The sequence below is a fragment of the Urocampus carinirostris genome, chromosome 3 (assembly GCF_059441175.1).
Source record: "Urocampus carinirostris isolate Australia breed hairy pipefish chromosome 3, RoL_Ucar_1.0, whole genome shotgun sequence".
NCBI classification, from domain to species: domain Eukaryota; kingdom Metazoa; phylum Chordata; class Actinopteri; order Syngnathiformes; family Syngnathidae; genus Urocampus; species Urocampus carinirostris.
This window is the reverse complement of record NC_142351.1, coordinates 16,398,053-16,415,983: the sequence shown is the minus strand read 5'-3', so window position 1 is coordinate 16,415,983 and position 17,931 is coordinate 16,398,053. Positions and strand designations below refer to the sequence as shown.

Below are 17,931 nucleotides of genomic sequence, written 5' to 3'. Positions count from 1 at the left end.
GTTAGAAAAGTGAGGATTCAAACAATAACTCTTTCTGTTTATTGACAAATACATGAGATTATTATTATAATTATTATATTATTATTACTATTATTATATTACATCATATGTTAACTAATTAAGTAAATATACAAATGCAATTGCAACCAGATGTTGCTCAGTTAATAAAGCGTGTGTTATCGATAAAGTATGCATCTTTACTTGTAATGTTTGAAATAATATTAGTCTGTAAATGTCTAAATTTGCTTAAACATTTTTTAATAATGTATCTAAAACTCGATTCTTCGGATTTATTTTGAAGGTACCGGATGTTAGTACGTAAGTCTCCCCCAAATTCTTCGGGGACAACACGGCAAGATAACTTTTCCAAAGTGTTTCAAGCATTTATTTACGTCGAAAACAGCCACTGTAAGTCTATTTTTTACAATTGTTGTGAATCATTTAATCATATATGTTCACTTTTGACCAAATTGATGACATTTTAACGGTCTGGCTTTGTTTAAAAGCTAACAAAAATCTGTCAGAAAAAAAATATTCCCGTTGAGAAGACTTCCATGGAAGATGGAGAAAAAAAACAACACTGTGTTTCGTGGTTCTTCATGAAGTTAGTGGCGCTCTGTGGACAAGTTCAAACACGCATTGCATTGTTCATCTTGAACTCAAGAGAGTCTCAAAATCCATCAAGGAATTGTATTGTCCGTGGGATTAGCAGTCCTAGCTGAAACACCCGACGACCGTTTTCGTTAAATCTTCGTTCACTGCAGGTTAGCTTGCTGCTGCTAACGTGACATGGTGGAATTCATATTTTTTGAGAAGTATTAATTTCCTCCCTCAGGTCGCACTCCGTCCGCTGTTGATGATGGATAAACATTAAGCTGATTGCCTGCAGTGTTTTCATAACATAGCTCTCCTTGGGGAAGCTCCTTTCTGTTTCCAAGGCAACGCTGGTACGGCGTTTGTCCTCGTGTCGGAGAGAAGGCGGAACCACCGATAAAGCACGACTCCTCGATTCGCAATTTCTTTCTGTATGATTTGGAGATGGTAAGGAGATCGCGACTGAAGCAGGTAGATTAGATTTTTATCGAAAATGCTGTTGTCTGAAATAGCGTTTCTATGTTATGTGATTGATGAAGGTTCGCACGATGAGCCATGTGTCAATGGCGTGCTTTATTGTCCGTTTCAGCCATTTCAGGACGGAGTCTACTACCCCTACAGCGGTGACACTCAAGGGAATCATTCATCAGCAGGGATCCCATCCCTCTTGAATTCACCACTCAGCCAGCACTCTTTAAAGGTTCAGTGTGCACAGGGCATGGCTCCATCTGGTGTGCCACCCTCCATTCTGCCCTTCAGGTTCCGCCAGCGTAGGGAAAGTGTAGACTGGAGGCGAATCCATGCAGTAGATATTGATCAGGTGATCAGCCAGCTAGATGTGGATGTCCTACAGGAGCACATAAGCACAGTGACCTTCTGCAGCTTGGATGGGGAGCGATGTCAGCGTTGCCAGAGCCCCGTAGATCGAGCTCTGATCAAGATCCTCCAGTTGGCCCAGCTCACAGTCGAATGGCTCCTCCACTGTCAGGAATGCCTCTCACTCAATTTGCAAACGGCCGAGGAAAGGCTGGCGAGCACCAACATGCAGCAGGAGCAGCTACTGGCTCAGTTGAAGAAGCAGGAGGAGAGCATGAGTGAGATGACAGCTGAGCTTAAAAACAGGCGGAAGATCATAAGAAAACAGCAAACTCTGTTTGCCCCGCAAATGACCAACAGTCAAAAGGTACTGCTGACACACCACATTCTCTCTGAAGAGTTGGTTTAATTGTGTTTGAATGAACTTGAATCAAGTGATGTTACAAAAGAAACCGCAATAGGCAAAATCTGTGAAGGATTTTTCTTTTTTTTTTACAATGACTATAAATTTAAGTCACTTTTATTTGTATTGTAGTTTATCAAAAAAGTCTCAAAGGCCTGCACAGGCCAAAATCACAACATCCCCTGATCTGAAACCTGCATGGGGGCAAAGATCAACTCAAAAACCCTAGAATGAGGAAAGTAAGAAACCTTGATAGGGGGCCACACAAGAGGCAATTTCCCAGGATGACCAAGCTGCAATCCATGTTGCTTTGGCAGCATTACACAAAACATAGCCCACATCAACAATAAACATAGATACTGTACTTTCTAATTATTATTTTTTTACTTTTGTACTTTAAAATTGTAATTTTAATAACCAATGTGAACCGACAACTTCAAATTGCAATAATTAACAACGTTTTCTGTTAGATTGAACAGGAGAAAAATTTAAAAGGGTTATGAAAAAAAATACAAAGTACAATCGGAACAAATAGTGACTCTTCTGAATGAGTGTTTTTCCTCTGCGGCACAGCACAAGAGAGTGAAGGGACGGGTTAAAGAGAGGAGAGAGTGAAAAAGAAGGAAAGAATTTTTTTTTTAAATGAGTCATATGATCCCAATTTGGACTCATCTTAATTTTATATGTCACCGACAGAAGAACCTGACTCAGTCACTCTGTGTTCCTAAATGCCAATATAATAATAATATAATAATAATATTTAGTAGAGACTAATTATATTTTTCTTCTCTTGCACATTTTAATTTATAATTTTGCGTGTTTTATATTGTTTTTAGTCTACATAAGTTAAAATTATAATTGTAAATAGTTAAAAGTTATTTCATGTAATAGTTGTTGTTTCTCTATAGCAATGAAGAGTTATTTTTAATTTGTGTTTTGTTGTATAGTTTCTCTTTCAGGGAATTTTGTGTTGCTTTCCTTTAAGTTGCTTAGTATAAAACAATCAAAGTTTAAATTTGTTAAAAGTTCATTGTAGAGTGAAATAAATAAGGCTAGTATTAAACAGTACTACAATACATCTTTAATTAATTCATTTCATGAATATTGTTACATCATTACATCAAGACTCCAAATCAGTACATTTTATTTATATCTGTACATTCAAGGAAACTGTGCGGGTCAGATGTATCGACATTTCGTTCTGTATACACGTGTACTAGAATGACAATAAAGTAGATCTGAATCTGAATCTGAATCATTATTGGTAGTACATCAGTTAAAGAAACAACAAAAATCTGAAGAGCGGTTTGGGAGCCAATAGGGAGAAAGAACCGTGATATGGCAAGGTATCACCGTATTTTTACGACTATAAGGCGCACTTAAAAGCATTAATTTTTTTAAAAGCTTACCATTGGCCTTATAATACAGTGCGCCTTATATATGTATCAATATTGAGTCGCAAGGTCTCGCAACTAAGGCAAAGAGCTGCCGACTAGATTTTCCCCGGGAGATGAAGTAGTGCGTTATTCATGCTGGTATATATTCACCAGTGTTTCATCTCCTAACCAATGTGTCAATCATCATTTGAATCGGTCACTATTGACTAAAGTTAGTCTGAGGTAAAGGAGGCGGGTCCTTATTAAGCATTTACAGGCTCGCATAGGCTAAAGCGGGGCAAGACAAAGTCTGCAATTGGCCGAAAAAAATGTGAATCACCTGTTTGGTTGCTCTACGGCCTGGAGAAAACATTTTTTACTACTATAGTCCATATTTGTAAACAGGAATTATGGGGCTAAACAGACAGCCAGCAACAAGCAACGTCCATTGATGCAGATGCTTCTCGGCGTATTTTTTCTTTTATTTGTCGGCATTATTGCGTGTTTTGGAGTGTCTAAATATTTTACACGGTTGGATTTACTACACTCCGGAAGTAAGGGGACCATGGTTGCGTATTATTATTGAACGTAATGGCTGCAAGACAACTTTGGTGAGCTACCCTGGCTTTATATTTTTCTAGTATCTTGGTCCAGACTGATCTTGATGTTTCTGTGATGAGTCTGTTTTTCAATTCAATTCAATTCAAAGTGTTTATTGTCATATGCACAGTAAAGAACCACAATTCCCAGCTCAATGAAATTCTTACTTTGCTGTCCACACAGTTGCCATCGAAAAAGAAAATAGAAACTAAGAACCTTCCTAATGATATGTGGAATGACTCATTTGAGTGATTGGTGACATCATACAGACGGGGGTTTGGGGTTTTTAAGGGTTATTGATCTATCTTCGTTATTCATTATCCATTATCCGTTATCGGTCAGTTCATAATACGCTACAATGCCTAGGAGCCGGGACACTTACTCTCAGCCAAAAGGCCAAGCTAAGGTCCTAGCCCTAAAGCCTTGCTGCGATCATTGCGAATGCACCGTTCCCGGAGGTACTGCAATACCGGGCCGATGCGTGGAGTGGACAGAGCAAGCTCATATTCCATCTCCGAAATGCAAAAATCAAAGATACTACACTTGATCTTAGCCAAAAGGCCAGTCGTAACCCACGCTTGCCATAGGTTGCCGACCGCCTGACCGGCCAAATTAAGGTCCGAGCAATCATCATACAGACGCCATATCCGTACATGTCTGAGACACATATTTGCTTCTTTGCGAGCCGTCGGCATGTTAAGGGGTTAATACATTTGACTCAACTGTTTTGTTGACGTTCCCACTGTAGCGCCTTATAGTCCGGTGCGCCTTATGTATGGAAAAATACATGACAGAAAAACTATTTTTGGGGGGTGCGCTTCATAACCCCGTGCACCTTATAGTCGTGAAAATACGGTACCCTATTCCCTATGCTCCTTCCCTCTTAGAGCATGAACTTAAAGGCAAAACATTTAAGTCTAGAGATCAAATATATACTTTTAACAGAAGCAGAAGCATAGATCAAATATTCATTTTTTCACACCACCAAACTCTAAAACTTCAATGTTTTTTTGGGGACAGGAAAAGGTATATGTGCTTCTGCCCAGCAGATGGTGGGTTCAGTTGAGTTTTTAATCCACTTAGAAAGGGGTGCCAAGTAGTAGACAAACAGGCTATTTGTTTTTAGTTAGGTTTCTTACTGAAGCAAATTAATGCTGTAGTTCATGATCTAGAACAGGATGATATATTGGGAAATTTATATCACAATTAAGATATGTATGCTTTGATTTCTTAAATACATTTCTGCTTCTGGCTGGGCTAAGCAGTTGTCAAGGTGACAGACAGTTTGTTATGACAGCTTGCGGTTGCTAGGTGTGCTCAAGGAGCTCACTAACAGTTGCTGCTCAATAATTAATAGAGCAATGCTCCTCAAGTTGTATAGGAGAACACAGTTCTTCTGCAATGATGAACAAAAAGATCTCACTCATTGCATGAACGCCACCTGAAAAAGTAATAGTATGCAAATCATGTTGGTCTTGTCTTAAAAAAATTAACAATTGACTTACTGAAGTGCTTGTCTTGATGACCCAGGATATTTAAGTTCTAATTTGCTTTATTAAAACACCCACTTTTGTTGTGTTTTAGTGCTCATTTTGTAAAAAGAAGTTCCTCAGCAGTTCATTCCTTCAGAGTCACATGCAGAGGCGCCACCCGGATGAGCATGATATGCGTAAGTCACATCAACATCACTTTTCCACATAACACAGCAAATACTCGTGTTTAGGATTTTTACTGGTTTTACCAGAACTATATTCGAGCAATGAGGAGAAATCTCAAATTCAAGCCCTGAAACTAGAGATGAGCAGTCTGAAGGAGCAGATTGTTCAACAGCAACAGTCATTGGAGGCTAAAAAAGCCGAGGTATGAGTCCAAAAACTGATGTAGTGTCCTTTAAAATTTATTTCAGGTTGTTACAATCACTCTTGTCCACAGAACCAGAAACTACAGCGACACATAGAAGAGAGTGAGCAACGTGAGTTAACTAGCAATTTAGTAGAATTATTATTTTGTGGCAATTGCATCTAGATTATTTTCACAATTCTTATGTCTTGTTTTTAGAAATGCGAGAAAGCGAGAAGAAATCTCAAATTGAGAGCCTCAAACTAGAAATTAAAAATCTGAAAGATCTCATTCAACATCAAAACGTCATACATTCAAGATCAGCAGAGGCAAGAGGAAGATAGTTATCTTCCTTCTCTATTCAGACACTTTTTAACTTTAATTTTTTCTAACTCTAGGATGGAAAGCAGCAGTATTCCAAAGAAATAGAACTCCATAAAGAATTAGATCATTTTAAAGCAGCGGAGATGGTACAGATACAGGCCATTCAAAACCTGGAGCATCAACAAAAGCATCAGGTACGTATCAAAGGCATATATAAAGTAGCAGTTTTTCTTTTTTCCAAACTAATACTTGCAAAAAAATGCCTTTCAGGACAAAAAATGGGAGTCCAGGCTTGAAAAAATCACAAATCTTCATGAGTCAGAAAGGAACGATGTACAATACAATTTTTTAATCCCAACTCCAACTTAAAATTCCAACTAGTCCTGAGAAAAGATTTTGTCCTTTTTAGTTGCAGAAGGAGTTGAGCAGATTGCAGACGTCAATGTTGGAGCACCAGGAGTGCAGCAAAAGGCAGCTGCAAGAGATGAGAAGCAAGCTGCAGGAGAAGGAGCAAACCATCCGCGATCAGAGGGAGCAGGTTGGGACTGTTTTGCATTCATTAACATCTGCCGTGAATGTGTGCAAAGGCGGAAGCTAAATGGAAGAACAGCCCTTGTTCAGGATTTCCTGTATTTGCTGTAAGCACTGAGTGATATGATGATGATACTGCACACTGAATAGGGAGCTCAATCTACAGGAAGTTGATACTTGTCCTGAAATAGTCTCATTCGAATAAATATTCATACGCACAGCTGACCACCACATTCGGTGTATAGAAGTGTTAAAAAGACAAGACAGGTTTTCCCAACCATAAGTTTAAGAATTATAATAAATGTTAAAACGAATGTTTTTTTGTTATTTAACACCCACTAGATACCTGTTTAACTTAAGCAATGGTTCCATCAATGGGGTGCGTTTGATTTCAGGGAACTTTTTCTTTTAACTTTCCTGATGATAAATGCAATTTCACCTCCACTACACTCAATGTTCATTTTACCTCTGAAAATTGATGGGTCCCGGGGACTCACATGTTCAAAAATCTATGGGTCCCAACAGAGATCTATGGGTCCCCAAAATTTAGTGTTATCGAGGTTGAAATTGTAAATCGGCGACAAATATATAATATGAATTTATATATTAATTCAGTTTTAATTATCACAGTTTATTGGTAATACAAATCAGCTATCACTTCAAGATTTTTCAGTTCCCAACAATATTGTACATTATATAAAATAATATTGCTGAAATAATTATATTAATCTATATTTTCATTTAGTTTTAATCATCACAGTGAAGTGGTAATACAAAGCAGTTATAGCTTCAGATTTTTCAGTTCATATATTATTCGTGGTTTGCTGTCCCGCCACAGTTGTAAAGCCTTCTCAAGGTCCAATCCATTATCATCCTCCTCATAGCGTCACCAGGAATATAATTTAGTCCATCTTGGCAGAAAAGTCCTTTTCTTGCTAGGAGTATTCTTTTGTTTATTATCTTTCGTCGAATCGTTCGCTTCAACACACGTGCCACTTCTGGTTTTGAACCAGCACGTGTTTGTTTTGTTTTTTAAATATCTTTTAATATGGAGTAAGATTTTTTTTGTGCATGAAAATAGTTTGGATTAAAAAAAAAACTTTTTAATGTGTAACCGTTGCCATGGATGCATTTATTAATAAAGATCAAGGAACTATTTGTTACTAATTTTCATGTCTGGCATTGAATGCGTTAACTGGTTTATTGTAACTGTTGAGTGAATACAGTTTCTCACCTGAACCAACTCACCACACTATTTAAACTCAACACTGCCCTCTTGTGGCTGAAGAGAGCATTTGGTTTACATTTATTAAAAAAAAAACATTTAATAGAAATGACCTAGAGACTTGCTTCTTTTTTTGACATAATCAGAAATTAATGGCAGGCCTTATTTAATCATCCAACTGGCTGTATCAGGCCCGCCGATCGTATGTTTCTCATGCCTGCCATTTAGAGTTATGAATTCATAAAAACCCTCTACAGTACATTCATCTTAATCCTTATTGTGTGACCACATCAGATAGCATTTGAGTCAGCCACCATGTTATCAGTCCCCATTTTCGATCACATAATTGGATTCAAAAAATCATAAATGCAACATGAGGTAGCCTAGCAGCATGTGAGTGTTCTATTGAACTTCCTCTTGTGTAAAGGTAATTGTCAGGCATAGACTCTGCCTCTAAGGGGTCACCAACCTTTTTTACACCTAAAGCTACTTTTTGTTACTAATTGAAGCAAAAGGAACCCAGTTTGATATGCATTTCTAAAATAACTTATGCCATTACTATGTAGTTACTATGTTATTACCAGTTTAATTGTTGGAAGTAGGGTTTAAAAGATTCAGTCAACCACTAAAAAAGTCGTTTTACCAGACATTTACAATTACCCAGCATTGGTGAGCTATTCTCAGAACAGGTCCGCAGGCACCTCAGCTTTCTTTAGGGGTAACCTGGCGCCTGCCTGCACTACGTTGGAAAGCCCTGCTCTAGAGTATTACACAGCTTAGTGGTGTGGAAACTGCTTAATTATGTATTATTTTGCGCCTCCTTGTGGTAAAAAACAACTTGATTCATTTGAAAAAATAATGCTGGTTTGAATGATAAGCAAAAATACATAAACTATGGTATAAACGTGCATTTTTTAAACACTCATAGGTCAGAATCTTCTTATTAATTTTACAAAATAGGAGGGAGCTGACATGAATGTCTGCTATCGTGTTATAATGAGTACCCCCCCAAAAAACATACCCTGCTGAAATGCTGGGAAAATAATTGTGCAGTTTGGCCTCTTTGATTCTCTGTAGTTTGTAATCTTCCTTGTGCTTGGTAGCACTTATTGTCAGTTGCACTAAACAATACAGCGATATTTAGTAGTCACATTTTACACAGCGTCACTTTGAGTATGGGTCATTTATAATCTCCACTGACAGTACATACTTAAAAATGGTGCTGGTGATTGATACCTCACGGAGAACAGATGCATCCAGATCGCAAATGTTCATGGCAACCTTACATACTTTTTTGTTCCATTTATCTTCCAGTTACGGAATACAGAACATTCACACCGACCCAGTAAAGCACTTAAAGCACCAGGTAAGGAATTCTCTTTGGAGCATTTTTTAGCAGCAAATCATCAACATGAACTTGAAGCTTTTCTTCTCTGTTTTCTAGTGTTAGCAAGTGCACCTACGCAAGAGCCTGAGCCAAAGAAAGTTTTACTTGGTAAGTTCTGACTTTGAAAAGAGAATGTAAAATGTACTCCTACATCAGGGATGGGAAAACTATGTCCCAGGGGCAACATACAGTCAGACTTTTTTAATCTGGCTCCCTGAACAAATATGTTATAAATGAGAATATCTTTATAATATTGTTAAAAAAATACTACTCTTGTCCCCAGGTTCCCTTCATGTGGGTTCCCCTATTCTGCCATTTTTTTTAACCTAAAGCAGCTGTACACTCCAAAAGTTTGCCCACCCCTGTCCCAGAATTTCCTAAGATGATTATTTATTGCATGTTGGCTTTTTAAGGGGCGGGAGAACATGCCCACTCCATTTTTATCCCTCTTCTCTTATAACCCCTGTTTTATCTCCCAAACTTCCTATCAACCCCTTTTGCTGCTCTATTAGAGGAGCACATCTCTGTTACTCAGCTGGATCCAATACAAGAGTTGTCAGAAGAGGAGGAAGGTAAAACAGATCTTGAAGCTGAGTTGGTCTACTGCATGTTGTTTGCATGGATCATCATCAGCATCTGTTGAGCAGTCGTTTTCTCAGCGTTGGTGTGACTGAGACCATCGTTTGTGTTGGTTATTTATTTTGTTTTCCTCGGACCACAAGTCGAAAGTTGTAGTGCGTCAGTCTAACTTCAAACCACTTCGGTGCGATGATTTTGAAGTCGTTTTTGCCTTCTTTCAACTAAAAAATTATTGGTCATCATTGCATTACTGTTTTTTTGTTTTTTTTTTAATTTTCTCCGTTCCTGTTCCTCCAAGAGGAACGCAGCTATTTAAATTACAGTAACTCCGAATTTATCGCATGGATTAGGTTCCAAAATGAACCTAATCCTTTATTATTTTACAATTATTCAATTAAATACAATATTATACACTGAAACTAAAGAACAAACCCTAAATAACTACTATATCGTCTAATGATAATAAGAAGGGAGATTATTTAGCTAATCAGAATGCAGAACACAATGCACAAAGTAGCGAAAATGTTATAGCGATGGATTAATGTATTTTTGACGGACTAAGACCAACTCAGAGCCCCAAAACAATAAGTTAACAATTGAACCCTTCCTCCATAAAAGATCCAAATGTCCACTCGTGACCTACAGTACATTCAAGAAAATAAATCAACCCATTTAACTGTTAAAAATATTTTACAGACTTGACCACCTTTCCCGAGAAGAGGACAGTGGGGAAAAAGCCAGAGATTCTTCCAGAGAAGAAACTCAAGGTTTCATTCAGAAGAACCCCTAACAAGGCCGAAATCAAGCGGCACCTCGAGCAGGTTGTCATTACGGAGCTGGAGAGCTTGGGGGTGAAACCGGTAAGCTCCAAAGAGCAATTACACGATGGAAGTATTTTTTTGTGTTTTTTCTTTTTAATTCTTGCAATTTTTTGGGCACCTTTCCCAGGAACAGCAAAAACTTCAAACCAAAGAACTGAAGTCCATTCTTACTCATTTACACACGAAGCGTCAGAGCCTGGCAAAGAAGTTTCCAGATTACTGGCGCCATCGTGTAGACATAACTAACACTTTGGAGAGGAAGATTCTTTTGAAGAGGAAGGAAACCTATCCCCAGTCGCCAAACAAATCCAGACACGCTGTTCAGGGTATGATAAACTCAGATGACTTTCTATTAACCCCTTAACGTTCAGACGCCCCCTCCCCCCTCAAAAAATCAGACTAAAATTATTTCTGCTTTTTCTGACGTTCTTGTAGTTATCCCTTCATTTCGCTCAAAAACTCCCATTTAAAAATAAACATTCGTAAAATTATTCCCAATATGGTCGTTAGCCTCTGACCTTTTGATTGACACCAGTTGCAGCCAATAGCACACTTTTTTTCCCCACTGTCCACAGCCCGCATTAGCCCATTTAGGCCTGTTTGATAAAATGAAGATCTCCTCCTGTAGCTCCGCATATCTTCAGCCAGTAGTAACCAATTCGGATGATGGGTAATTTTATGCCATTTTCCGGGGGTGTATCGAGATCAGAGTCGAGAAAAGAAACGTGCCCTACACCATTCGAGATTCATTTTTACGCACGATTATTTCTCACAAATGTGCACAATCATTGATTGACTTCTGGGAAGAGAAGTCAAACATTTACAACTCTTTCACAATGTCTGAAACATTGGCCAAAATAAAATACACATTTTCAAAGGTTTTAGTGTTGTAAACTGGTCGTCTCCAAGTGACCATGCCTAAACTTATCCTTATATCCCATGTTGTAACAATGACAATAAAGGCATATTCTATTCTATTCTATTCTAGAAAAATGTGTAAAATACAATGTTTAGTTTTACAGATTGTGAACAAATTTGACAAAGTACTAGGCTTCAAGCTATTGTCTCGTCTGTTTTCCAGCTAAGATGCTACACATATTTGTAGATATTTAAATACAAAAATATCAGGTGAGAATAAAAACATTCTATTTCTGTATGTTCCAACTCCAATTATGTCAGTGTTAATAGAACTTGCAGTAATTATTTCAGTTTGTGACAAAACTTCAGAGTCTTACCTTACCTTTTTTTCCCCTTCACTAGACGTAAACTCTTTTAGTGGTGATTACTGTGCATTTGTATTAAAAAAAGCAAAACAATAATTAATTTCCTTTTCTACTACAGTTGGTTTACCTCAGGGGTCTCCAATCTTTTTAAAACTGAGAGCTATTTTTTGTTACTAATTAGCACAAAGGGCACCCAGTTTGATATGCATTTCTAAAATAACTTAACGTGTTATTACTGTCACTGTTGTTACTATCTTAGTTAATTAGTTAATTATTAGAACAAGGGTTGACAAGACCTAGCACTGGTGAGCTATTTTCAGAACAGGTCCGCGGGCACCTCAGCATTCCTCAGGGGGGCACCCTGTGGCCGGCGAGCACCATGTTGGAAACCCTTGATTTAAATAAAAAAAAGTAATGCAAATCGGAAAGTGACAAAAATAGCACACAAACACAAATTGAAGTGCAAATATTGCGTTATTGATGTCTTTTTCTGATTTTTATTTATTTTTTTATTAAAATGCTGACCTGAATTTGTAAACTTTGCCGTTAGAGTTCATATCTATTTTAGAAAGGATCTTAAGCTTCTTTAAACTTAATTATTTTATTGTTATTACTATATTTATAACTTTATTATTAATTCATTTTCTGTTTTTTTAATCCAGGTATATAATAATAATTTTCAAACCCTGGGGATAAAACGCGTTGATTAGTAGCAGTTAAGAAAAACATCCACGGACCACATGTGAGTCGTATCGTATTGCCTTATACAGCACGTCTGTGACTTATAATCTAAGTAAAATAACATCAAGATAGGTGTCCCCTCACATGTTCTCTGGTTGATAAATGGCATGTTTGCAAACACAGCTACAGTAAGTGGTTTGCTTTAGAAGTGGCAACTAACTTTGGCGACATCCAGTAGAGATTTTCAAAACTGCGGGTCATTGTTTGTCGTGCTGTGGCTCATTTTTCTCTTGTGCTTCTCTATCATCTCGCGGGCCGGATTAAATCCGTTGGCGGGCCGTATGATTGACACCCCCGATTTAGACTCTCACTCTCTGCCAATATTAGTAACTGGAAATGATTTTGGTGTGTCAGCGGCTTAACACATTGTCTGTCTTGTGTAGTGCTGCAGACCCGGCCTCGATCCAGTAGTTTACCCTCCAAAGCATCGCAGGGCATCCGTGAAGCTGCAACTCGACAAGCTAAGACTCCACAACCTGCACCAAGAGTCAAGACCACCTTCCAACCAAAAACGTCTACACCCATCCACAACGTTGCTCGGAAAGAAAACAATCCCAAGTAAGTAAAATTCATTCTTTATTTACAATACTTACATAGGCCTGGAAGCTCTGAATTATCACCACCAACATTTATCCGAATGGTTTTTCATTAAAGGATTCCTGTTTGCTCTTATTTTCATCAGGGGGTCATAATTTACTAGGGGGCCGCCAGTGTTAGGTTCGGGTGAAATGGGGCCATATTGCATCAAACATTTCAATATTTTGAAATATCTTTTTTTTTACATGTAAAAGATCCAAAGATAAAGAAAAAAAATTAATTTGAAATAGGTAAAATCATATTAGGTAACATAAGCCAGATACAGTATGGGAGTTGGATAATCTAAATTTGTGGTCTTTTCCTCTATCACTCTCTCTGTGTCTGTCTCTCTTTTTTCTCTCTCTCCTCAATGTCTTATTTTCTCTGTCCCTCCCTGTTCCTGTCACTCCTTCTCTGTCTGTCCATGTGTCTTTTACACTCCCTGTCTCTTTCTCTCTGTCTCTCGCTATCTGTCCGTCTCTCCCTTTCTCTTTCTCTCTGTCCTTCTCTCAGTTTGCCTCTCTCTATCTTTCTCTCTTTCTCTGTCTCCCTAGGTCTCTCTGTCCGTCCAACCTTTTCACACGGGCCCTCTCTTTCTCTGTCTCTGTATCTCCCCACTTTCTCAGTCTATCTCTCTTTCTGTTTGTCTTTCTATCATAGTTTTTCACACTCTCTCTGACTCTCTTTCACTCCCTGTGTCTCTCTCTTCTGTCTTTCCCTCTCTTTCTCTCATGTTCCCTCTTTCTCTGTCTCTCTGTCCATTTCTGGCTTTCACACACTGTCTGTCACTCTGTCTATTTCGTTTTCTCTCAGGATTTAACGAGAGGGGCTGACCTAGGACACAGACTTTCAAATACTTTTCAAATACTGCGATCAAACACACTTTATACAAACCACAGCTATGTTCTTTTCCTGCATGCACACTAATTGTGGCTGTATTTGCAAGTGAATTGTTCCCAATTTTGAGCCCTTGCTTAATTAGCACTGATGTAGGAATTAGATCCAACCTGCGCTGGCCGCACTGATGACAAACCTGTCACAAATGGCCTGTGGAACACTGAATTACCTAGTAAAAAAACAATTAATGTTGACCTGAATGTTTTAAATTAAACTTTTTTTCTGTTTTAGACCACTGCCTGTTAGTACTTTTGTGGAATCAGAAGACGATGATTCAGACACGGACGACACCGAGCCTTCTGAACATGAGTGGGGTAAATCTCCAAAATCCGGAATCCATAATGCAAGAGCGGTTCAAACCAATGCAAGAAAATCCAGTTTGGTCCTGGCCAAGTCGGCACCAGTTAACTTCTCGTCCTTCAAAAGCGAGATCAAGTCGGGGGTCGTGAAATTAGAGAATGATGACGACGACGATGAAGACTATGAGGACGACTTTTCTGATGTTAGTGAGCTGCAAGAGATTGACTCCAGGCATGTTCAAAACTTTAATGGCCAAAATGGCAACGTAGAAAAAAAGAACATGAATAAAGGTAAGCAAGTACTATCTTGAAATAAGTTCAATGAAATTGAATCATTTTCTTTATTTGCAACTGCTAATGTCAACTGTAGGTAAAATCGTATCTAAAAAATCCAGGGATACCACTATATAAAAGAGATACAAATTTCTCGACACAATTTTTTTTATATAAACTAACATTAGTATGATAGTAAATATTACACAATGTCCCTTTAAGATCTTACCCCTGGTGTCAACATTAGCTGCGCATAAGCTTTCTTGTGTTTTTTTTTCCCCTTTAATGCTCCTACTGTTATGTAATAAAAGAAAATCATTGGTTATTCAGAAATGGTTATTTATGAATAATTTGTGAACGTTTGTTTTAGAAAACAATGTCAGTGAAACGGCAAGGAAAATTGAGAGCCTGATTGCAAATAAGGCCTCCAAAAAACCAGCAGGGGGCGTGAGCATCTTACCACCAACCAATGATGAGGTTCAGGACTTCTTGGTGAGGCTGCTTGTGAAAGGCAACCATTGTTAACTCATTCAATGTCAGGCGTTTTTCTCAAATTGAAAGAGCTTGTGCCCGCCATTTTTTTGCCATTTTGACTGATTATTGAAGGCTTACATAAAATTTTGTTCTGTAGCTTTATAGACATAGGACATAACCCTAATTTTTCATTAGAAAAAAATATGCTTCTCGCTTTTACTATTGTTTCGTAAACTACAGTTAAACATTGCTAAGTTTCTTGAAAAGACTCATTTCCAAGAAAACCTATGAGAAAAACAGCTTGTTGTGAAAGGGTGCTGTTCAAGCAGAACTTGCACTTTGTGCTTTTTTTTTTGCATACATGATTCCTCCAATATGTAAACACTGCTTTCCATACACACCTAGTGCACTTTGCCTGCAAAATAACAGTTTAGTGCAAGAACACTGAACTGATGCATGAATTTTACAAGAAGCTCCCAACAGTCGATGTCTCCGGTGAATTGATAACATGATTTTGGTCGCTATGGCGACCACGTTCGCTCGGGGGAACACTTTCCTGCGGACATGCATCAAACGCCATCCTTCTCTGACCAGACGACGAAACTTTGTCACCTTGTTTTCTTCAAAAGGAAAAGGCTTTGTTGAAGAGTTAACTGCTAGTATTTGTCCACATAGGGCCATATACAGACGCTCTTTCGCCGGACAATAAAAGATGCTTGGACAAAGCCTGCCATCTAATGTCAATTTATCATATGGAAAACATTCCCAGAGGCTTGATACTTACCGATGAGCCTTTATAATATTTTTTTTTACTCAAATAATAAAAACGTAATTTAATATATTGGCACAAAGGTATAATGATTTCGCGAACGTATTCATACGATATGGCATTGAATGAGTTGATTGCTATTTTGGAATTCTGAGAGTTTATGTGCCAATATGTGGACAGTCGTCAGATCTGGAGGAGAGTAGCGACGATGGCGGTTCCTCTTTTGGGGACAGACAAGGGAAGTCAAAAGAGCCAAACGTCTCTGGAGCAGCCTTGAGGAGCCAAGACTCAGTGAGCACAAGTGTGTGGGACTCGTCCACAGGAAAAGACACTTCTGTAGGGAAGCCTCCAAAATCAGGTTGGTTCGTTGTCCGTTCACCTTAGTGAAATCTTAAAAATATATATTGAAACCGCACGACACTTTTAGGCTATTTTAAGTCACTTGACTAAACCAGAGGGGTTGAATGTGTACGGCCTGTGAGTTGGATCCGGCCTGCAACAGGGCTGAGAGAAGCACAAGAGATAAATGAGCCAAATCACATCAAACAATAGATAGATAGATAGATAGATAGATAGATACTTTGTTCATCCCCGAAGGGAAATTCACATTTCCAGCAGCATCCCTGAGCTGAGAACAATCGAGAACAATCGAAAATAACACGGGATGACCTGCCATTTAGGACCCAAACCACCCCAATGTTACTTTATTTAAAATAGAAGTCACAGACGATTGCACTTCCATGTGATGCTTGGATGTCTCTCCTAACTGCAACATTTGCTACTAAACTACTGTTTTTGTACCAAATAATTGGAAATTATCAGTTAGAACTTGAATTAAAAAATACAAAATTATGTTTTAGCACCTGGGTGAATGAAATCTAACAGCGAAGTTCACAAATTCAGGTTAACATTTAAAAAAAATATATAAATAGTAAGAAATAAAACACTGAAAATGCATGTTAAATAAAATGAAGCAGAAATAAATTTAATTGCACAGTTGGTAAACTTTACAAAATATTAAATCTTAGTGAAGAAAAGAAAATAGCCCAAAAAAACTTCAATAAATGTTTCATAATCAACACTTACTTGCCGAATTACAGTCGTAATTTAATTGTGAGCCTCCAAAAGATCCCCGTCCCTACATCTTAGACACACTTATTATGCCATAATTTACCAGTACGGCCTCTGTGGGAGTGACTTTCCAACTTGTGGCCCCTCAGCCAAAATAATTTGACACCCCTGGACGAAACGTAATTTTAAATACACATGTAAGATACTTGACTTACCATAGAACAGATGCATATCGATATTGTGTACTTTATACAAACCACAGATTCAAAATAACTTGTTGTATTAATTGGACTAAAATGATAAAATATTCATGCGTTGTTGATATGAAAATTCTTCATTGATATGTTTTGTACTTGTCAGGTTTGACTGAGGCCGGAACAGGAAGCACCTTGAAGAGCAGCCTGTGTTACCTCAGTGACATTTGTGACTCTGAGGATTTCATCAATTAGCCTATATGGCTCATCAGGCGCTGGAAAAATATTTTGGTTACCGCCACACCCACCTTCACCAAATAAACAAGGAAGATGGACTCAAACACAGACTTGCTCTGATGCCCGTGCCAAGTAATCTGCACATCGTTTAAAATGTGCTTTTTCAATGCTTCTTTTTCATTTTTCCTATATTTGATATGCCTTCAGTGCTAGACAAATATTTTGTATATTAATAATCTTCTTTCTGTGGAGCGCTTTGAGACTCTTTGTGATTAAGGGCTATACAAATAAACTTGACTTGACTAGTTTGTACGAAGACAAAGAAAAGGCGAAAAACAAAAATGCTTTTTTCAAGCAATCCAAGCGCTTAGTTGGAAACACCATTAAAATTAGGCAATTACAGCAAAACAACCTCCGAAAAACAAAGTCATTTTGTCAACTCAGAAAGCATTAACTGCCCAAAACAAAAACAAAAAATTCATTCAGTCATTTTGTTTGAAAATCAGTAAATTAAGAGTTGGTCAAAAAAAAAAAAAATAAATACAGAAACAGACAAAAACAACAAAAAGTCTTTTTTTAATCAGTCCAAGCTTTTATTTGAAAACACCCCTAAAAATAAGCAATGTTGCACAAAACAACCTCCCAAAAAGAAAACCAAGAAATTAAGTTTGTACCAAAGAAT

General features: G+C 37.9%; 1 protein-coding gene and 1 pseudogene across 3 annotated transcripts; one reads left to right on the top strand and one right to left on the bottom strand.

Annotated features, from left to right (window-relative positions):
- Positions 1–540: 540 nt before the first annotated feature.
- Positions 541–17,553, top strand: dzip1 (DAZ interacting zinc finger protein 1). 3 transcript variants are annotated; one of them, XM_088330853.1, is made up of 20 exons: positions 541–764; positions 836–1,041; positions 1,184–1,777; positions 5,374–5,458; positions 5,534–5,649; positions 5,722–5,761; positions 5,848–5,957; positions 6,027–6,146; positions 6,223–6,285; positions 6,362–6,490; positions 9,023–9,074; positions 9,153–9,203; positions 9,608–9,667; positions 10,371–10,534; positions 10,623–10,821; positions 12,843–13,017; positions 14,164–14,522; positions 14,875–14,996; positions 15,928–16,105; positions 17,179–17,553. In XM_088330853.1, exons 2-20 carry the CDS (start codon positions 1,039–1,041, stop codon positions 17,265–17,267), a joined length of 2,709 nt encoding a protein of 902 aa, XP_088186979.1. In that variant the 5' UTR covers positions 541–764; positions 836–1,038; the 3' UTR covers positions 17,268–17,553. The 3 variants fall into 3 exon arrangements, with proteins under 3 accessions (XP_088186979.1, XP_088186978.1, XP_088186980.1); XM_088330852.1 differs by having other exon boundaries at positions 836–1,065; XM_088330854.1 differs by lacking the exon at positions 9,608–9,667 and having other exon boundaries at positions 542–764; positions 836–1,065.
- LOC148368936 (U2 spliceosomal RNA) lies at positions 4,226–4,361 on the bottom strand (annotated as a pseudogene).
- Positions 17,554–17,931: the final 378 nt, after the last annotated feature.

Coding starts and splice junctions, on each gene's coding strand:
- dzip1 (XM_088330852.1), top strand. CDS start 1,039: ATGGTAAGGAGATCGCGACTGAAGCAG. Junction 6,286..6,361: donor ATGAGTCAGAAAGGAACGAT/GTACAATACAAT, acceptor TGTCCTTTTTAG/TTGCAGAAGGAGTTGAGCAG. Junction 10,822..12,842: donor ATCCAGACACGCTGTTCAGG/GTATGATAAACT, acceptor TGTCTTGTGTAG/TGCTGCAGACCCGGCCTCGA.